Source organism: Asparagus officinalis, chromosome 8 (assembly GCF_001876935.1).
Source record: "Asparagus officinalis chromosome 8, Aspof.V1, whole genome shotgun sequence".
NCBI lineage: Eukaryota > Viridiplantae > Streptophyta > Magnoliopsida > Asparagales > Asparagaceae > Asparagus > Asparagus officinalis.
The window spans coordinates 3,501,746-3,509,047 of NC_033801.1; the positions used below are offsets into that span (position 1 = coordinate 3,501,746).

General features: G+C 37.9%; 1 protein-coding gene across 4 annotated transcripts; it reads left to right on the forward strand.

The window, feature by feature from the left end:
* LOC109819376 lies at positions 581-6,830 on the forward strand. Of its 4 annotated transcripts, none has more exons than XM_020385089.1 (3): positions 581-739; positions 1,202-1,258; positions 5,600-6,830. In XM_020385089.1, exon 3 carries the CDS (start codon positions 5,989-5,991, stop codon positions 6,580-6,582), a length of 594 nt encoding a protein of 197 aa, XP_020240678.1. In that variant the 5' UTR covers positions 581-739; positions 1,202-1,258; positions 5,600-5,988; the 3' UTR covers positions 6,583-6,830. The 4 variants fall into 4 exon arrangements, with proteins under 4 accessions (XP_020240678.1, XP_020240676.1, XP_020240675.1 ...); XM_020385087.1 differs by having other exon boundaries at positions 5,603-6,830; XM_020385086.1 differs by lacking the exon at positions 1,202-1,258.

The following is a 7,302-nucleotide window of genomic DNA, read 5'->3' on the forward strand; positions in this document are numbered from 1 at the left end:
AGTACCATGATGAATAAATTCCTTTTTTAATGAGTCATTTCTCTTTTCCTTTTTCTTCTTGTCAAACAAACTAAAGAAATGGAAATCAAAAGCACTGTTACTGTGGAGGCTTTTTTTGTTTTTTTTGTGACTTGACAGTGAAAAGTGGAGGTTTCTTTGCGAAACAAATAAAATAAAATAAAAACTGAAAAACCTCTTGATATGTGTTGAAATCATTTCTAAAGCCGGTTTTCCATTTCCCTTTTTTGTTGGAAATAGCCAAAAAGGCCCTAAAAACAACCTAACCGAAGAGGACCGCGTCCCTTCTCCTACTGTAAAGAACTTCGCACGCTGGAAGTTTACTGTCTCCAGTACTCGGCGGAAGCGGGGCCCGCATCAGATCCAAGATAACACGCAAGTACAATCAAGTCCTACGCGAACAACCGTACACCAACCCTATGTGAGCGCTAGCATCTGCTACATCGGACGGAAGACCAACCTCCACGTATAACACAATTGTGCGGGAGGGCTACCTACCTGAAGAAAATGACGAGAACGCCCTTCATGTGCCTTCAGGCTTTTTTGGTCACCGCTCACGCTCGTCTCATGTGCTTGCCCCTAATCTTCACTCTCTCTCTCTCTCTTTCTATTCTCTCTCTCTCTCTAGAATTTGCGCAGAGTTTCAGATCCAAAATATCTGTTCTGGTTATCGAGATCGGAGGAGGTTCGGGTCGGTCCAATCCCTATCCGATCCGATTAGGTAACGGATTCGTTCGATCTCTTGCTTCGGCTTTCTGCTTCAAATTCTTTGAGAATTATGCGTTGTTTTATATGAATTTTGAGCAGATCTGGTGTCTTTTCATCTGTATTTGTTAGTCTCTTGATTCTAATTTGATCTTGTGGGATGTTCATGCTCTAATTGAGTTGAAGTAATTATGCGTTTGTTATTGTGGATCGTCAATTTATTAGGGGATCGTGTAAGAGAAGTATGAGGAATAATTGGAGCTCAATAATTATCTGGAAAACTTTCAAATTTTTTAGTCAATTTGAGCAGGTAAGAGGTAAAGAGGATAATTAACTGCGGAAGAAGATTCCTTCTGATAAAAAGTTAAGAGGGCTTTGTTTTGGTTTATGCTTGGGAAAGGGAACACGTGAAGTCTGTTCAATCGAAGCACTAGGTTCTAAACAACTAAACAGTATGAAATTTCTCATGAATGTTTAGGTAAGTGATAGCTTTGAGGAGTTGCGGCAAGAGAAGCGAAGAAGGGAACCCATGAAGGTATGCGAAAGCTAAAAAGGTTTTGATGAAATGCTGATATGCGCTCGGTGCTCAAATCTCTAATCCTACTACATATCTGGAATTTGATGATGCAAAACATCATTGTCCATTGATGCCTACAAATTGTGGGGGTGCTGAATGTGGTTTCCGTTGGATTTTCTCAAGTTCTCCTTTCCCATCGTGTCCTCTTCCTTAATTTTTGGACTTCCCCTGGTTGTTTTTAATGTAAGCGTAGGTTATTTTTACTAGTAAAGTGTGTTCAGGTGCACCTAATTCGTGCACTCTGCAGGATTGTGGCATTGGAATATCGTTCTTTTCCAAGTTTTCCTCGCCCGTGGTGTCCTCTTCAATTTTTCATTTACTCCTAGTTGTTTTTTAATATGTAATGGAGGTTATCATTAATAGTAAAGAGTCTAAATGCACCGGATGTGTGCATGACACATGAATGCGGGGTGCTTAAGTAGTGGAACTTGGGGGGTGCTAGACGTCTTTTTTTTGGGATTTGTTCAAGTGTCCTCGCTCATAGTTTCCTTTTCCTTCAATTTTTGGACTACCCCTAGTTGGTTTCTAATATATAATTATATAATAGTATAGGCTACATTTACTACAAACTAATACTCTGTTGCATGCGATGCATGTATGACAAATGAATGTAGGAGTTCTGAAGTAGTGGAACATGGGAGAAGTTGAATGTTTTTTTCCTTCAAGTTTTCCCTCCTATTAGATTTGAAATATTATAAGTTGTGATAGCACTCTTGAGGCTCTAAATGTGACTTGTATGGGTTAGAAATAGGGTAGAACACCAAATAATAGTTTAATACTCCTGAGAGAGGCAAACTTGAAAGAAAAAATTCTAAATAACTCATATTCAGTGTGATGTAGATGCATAACGAGTAAATTCATTAAAAAGTTAGATCTTCACGAGTCAAAAGCGGATACGGATGAATTATTGACTGGCCGCAGAGAAACAACCATATCTCCCAATCCGAAAGGCGGATCCTAACATATTATATATGAAAATTACCTATATCGACGAGACGGTGTCAATCAGCTTGGCAAAATCCTACAATCCCATCAGTAACACCCGGTTTTAGCAGGATTTCAGAAATATTCAGCCTTTAATTTATTTTTAATAATAAAGTTAGAATCAATTTAGATTAGGAAACAAATTTAATTTTGATTTAATTAGGACTAATTTATTTTCTTTATTACAGGGTAGTCTTTTAGGTAGTTTTAAATTGTTTCTTTCATTTAGGAATTCTGTTCTTATTAGGAGTAGGTTTTGTTTTTCTATTTAAGAAGAATGATTGTAAACATTATGAATCAGGTAACTTTTATCAATAAAATTTCTCTTTCAATATTTTCTTTGTGGATTCGAAGTTCTTCGTGGATTCAGAGATCGTTCTTTGTGGATTCAGAGAACACGTTTTGTAGATTCCGAGGTTATCACTTTCGTGTTGCGTCAATTGATATCATAGCCTTGTTTTCTGATCCGATTGTAGACAATGAAGCCCTTATTTTTCGAACTAAGTTTGATGAGTTGAAGACCGATGTTAATCAGATGAAGACTGCTTTAGAGTGATTTACGTCGACAGTGGAGCCTCTGAACACAGTGAGAGTTTGAAATCGTGTTGATGGTCGTCAGCGATGTGATCCGACTCCACATGATGAATTCAACATTGATAATGACTCTAAGCAAGACCTTGGAGTTGGGAAGAGCACTAAAAAGCAATAAAGAAAAAATCACCTCCGGAGCATAATATCTTTCGCACGAGATGCACTGTGATGCAGAAGGTTTGTGATGTTATCATTGATAGTCACAGTAGCAAGAATCTTGTCTCTCAGCGTATGGTAAATAAGTTAGGTTTGAAGACAGAGAAACACTCACCTCTCTATAAGATCGACTAAATTCGCAAGGGCAATGATGTGCAGACAATGAGATGTGTCGGGTATTTTTTTCTATCGGCCGCAGCTATGTTGATGAGGTGTTGTGTGATGTGGTCGAGATGGATACTTGTCATATGCTTTTAGGTCGGTAATGACAATTTGATATTAGAGCTACTCACTGAAGCAGTGACAATGCTTGTATCTTCAATAAGGATGGACACAGAATTGTATTTGCCTCTTATAGAAAAGAAGCCATCTAAGACGAAGGCTACTAAGAAGAAGAAACCATTGGTGGCAAACAACAAGGCTTTAGCAGAAAATATGAAGCAATTTGAAGCGGTCTATGACTTAGTTGTAATTGAAAACGAAGAACTTGCCTATGCTGAAATTCCTCCTAATGTGCAAACACTCGTTATGTTTGAGATTCATGATGGTGATATGATAGTGAGAATGAATGATATGCATGATATTCTAAAAGGGGTTGAGAGTGATATTACACATATTGATGTTGTCCTAATGGAGGAGAAGGATAAATTAGAGAGTGAGACAATTGATGATACGTGTGAATTGCTTGGTAAAGGGCTAGAGACAAAGGAGATGGAAGAATTGTGTGCGGAGTATGAGCCTGGATTTTCTTCCCTGGATGCAAAGGTTGTGAATAATTTCAAGATGATTTTGATGATACTTCCAGCACTAGGATATGCGAAGCAACATAGAACATATTTTGAGGAGTTTTTCAAGTCAACTGTAAATCCACACGTCGTCAGTCACGTAAACATAGTGTGTAAAAGATTTATTCAAAATTTTGATTCCGAAAAAGTCATGGCCGAAGAGGCAAAACAACAGATGGAGAAAATCAATGCTAAGTACAAAGCAGATGCTGATCGTTGCAAGAGAAGAAAAGTGCTTATCAAGGAAGCTGCTATACAAACAAATATAAGCTCGAGGTTGAGCTTCTTTCAACAAGGGGAGACTGATATAGGATACATAACGAGTAAATTCATAGAAAAGTGGGACCTTAGCAAGTCAAAAGCGAATACGGATGAATTATCGACTGGCCGCAGAGAAACAACCATATCTCCCAATCTGAAAGGCGGATTCTAACATATTATATATGAAAATCGCCTATATCAACGAGACAGAGTCAATCAGATTGACAGAATCCCACAATCCCATCAGTAACACTCGTTTTTAGTAGGATTTCAAAAATAACCAGCCTTTAATTTATTTTTATTAATAAAGTTAGAATCTATTTCGATTAGAAAACAAATTCAATTTTGATTTAATTAGGACTGATTGGTTTCCTTTATTATAGGGAGTCTTTTAGGTAGTTTTAAATTGTTTCTTTCATTTAAGAATTCTGTTTTATTAGGAGTAGGCTTTGTTTTTCTACTTAAGAAGAAAGATTGTAAACATCATGAATCGGATAACTTTTCATCAATGGAATTTCTCTTTCAATAATTTCTTCGTGGATTCAAAGTTCTTCGTGGATTCGGAGATTGTTCTTTGTGGATTCAGCGAGCACCCCTTGGTGGATTCCGAGGTTATCATTTCTGCGCTGCGTCACAGTGTTTCCCATGTTCCATTACTTCAACACTCTCTACGTCCTTGTGTCATGACTCAAGCACGTATCATGAGCCTAGAAGAGTAGTTACTAGTAAAATAACAAATACTATATATTGAACGAAGAGAACACCACGAGAGGCGTAGACTTGTAAAATCCATAAAAACCATGTTTAGCACCTCCTGTGTTTATGTTTCATGCACGCATCACATGCACCAGAAGAGTGGTAAACATGACATATACTGTTATATAAGAAACCTACTAGGGATAGTCAAAAATGAAGGAAAAGGACATCATGGGAGGGGCAGACTTGTTGATTTCCTCGTTCAGCACCCCCACAGTGCACTACTTCAGCAACCTCCCCCTCGTTCATGTGTCATGCATGCATTGAGTGCGCCACAAGACTAGTTACTAGTAAATAACTGATGTTGTATATTAAAAACAATTCTTGAGACAGACAAGTAAAGAAAGAAAGAAAAAGATCTAGTTGGTTTTGTATTTAGTGATCCTTAAACTAGGTTACTTGGAAATAGAAGTTCTAATATCTCTAATTTTATGCATTGTAATTGCCTAGCTTGGGATTGACTTATAGTTGGATGATGTTATCAGAATTTTATATGGCATGTGAGCCAAATTGTAAGCATTTATTCTAATGTCTTAAGTTTCACTTTTTATGTTTATATGTATAGTTTATTCTTGGGCCAATGTGTGTTTACGCTGGCTTGTCGTCATGTACTGGGGCCATCTATGTGGGCTTGTTTCCATATCCTCCATCCATCAGGCACATATAGCCAAGCTCTTTTTTCTCTTATGAACAATCTTGGCATTCACAATTCATTGGAACTTCTTTATGCCACAGATTGTAATTGTATTTTTGTTCTCCCTTTCAGCAGGCCATGTGATTTCTGGTTGATCATTTTTAACCTTGTGGTTTCGCTGATACGAGTATGGGAGCGGGCTATGAAAAGTCTGGAAGAAGAGCCATAAGAGATGCACCAACCAAGGCTTTTAATTTCTCTCTCATGCTTTCTCCTGTTGTTTCTTTTTGGGAATGTATTGTTCGTAAAATGAGATACTCCTTCAGACCTGAATGGGTGTAGTTCTTCAGGAATAGTTATTTGAAGTCTTTCTTTCTGCTTTAGAAGAGATCACAAAGCTTTCAAGGATTTAATTTGAAATCAGAGATGGCTTAAGAAGTCGGTTTCTTTCCATAGATAGACAGGTTGAATAGGTTAACTTTAGGTCAGCAATCTGAAAGTAAAGGGAAAAAGGATCTTTCATGGACAAAGTGAGGTGCGGTCAAGCAACCCCAATACTAAAGAAGGGAAAGAAGAAGCAGGCAAAAGATGAAGTTGATCGCCAGAAGCAGGCTGAGAAAAAGAGGAGACGCTTAGAGAAAGCACTAGCGACCTCTGCAGCTATAAGGTCTGAACTGGAGAAGAAAAAACAGAAGAAATTAGAAGAACAGCAAAGGCTGGACAAAGAAGGAGCTGCTATAGCTGAGGCTGTAGCTTTACATGTCCTCATTGGAGAAGATACAGAAGAATCTCATCATTTCATGCTAAATACAAATAGCAGATATAACTCTTGTGGAAATTATAGTAACACTGGGCTTTTCATGGGTTATCAAAGCTTTGCAGAGTATCCTAGTTGCAAGTGGAATGAGTGGGAGATCAAACAAGCATTGCCACAAGGAGTACGTGTAACAGATCTTCAGTCGCCTTTTTATGCAGAGAATTGTCAAGGAACAGATATTTCTCCGGGAATTATGGCAGCCCGAGCTGTTGAATCTCTGAAAATTGCTGAATGTTCACAGGACGATCCCTTCTCTGGCCGGGGAGCTGCAATTGTTGTTGTCAACAGGATGCTGTGACAAAGTAATTGGGGTGATCTTAGACACACATCATATACACTTGTATATAACCACTCAGGTTTGTGCTCGTTTGTTTTGGTTATTTACATGTAGTCATCTTATTACAGAATGACATAAAATGTTTGTATTAGTGTGTCTGAGCATCTGTTTGGTTTGGTGAGAATACGATGAGATCTGTTTTATTTACATTTGAAGAAAGACCTATAGAGAACAATAAATTGGCATATGTAATTTGTTGATTTTGTCTACTCACTGAGGTTAAGCATCTAAATTGGTTGATGGTAGTACTATCAATAATTTTGTTTCATGTTTCTGAGCGTGAGCTTTCAATACGAAATCTCGATATCCTTCTGGTGCAGTAGGTCCATTTTTTTTCAAAACTTGCTAGGTTATTGTGGACTATGTGCTGAATGTTTATTGTGAGTGGACAATTACAAATCCTTTAAATGGTTTGTGACTAGTGTGAAGATGATAGGGTACTAGTCCATAATTTGATGACCGTCTAGATCCCGTTACAAGGCATCTCTTCTTTTGTATTCTTCCATAGGCCCATTCATTAACTTCTCAGCTGGTACCATATCTTATATATATAGAGAGAGAGATTAATTGGTATCCTTGTCATAGGAGGGGATTTCCCTCTTTGTCGCCTATGTGGCACAATCCACACCAACCTCATAAAGTAGGCACTAATCCCCACCAATTCACACTCTTTCTTTACTT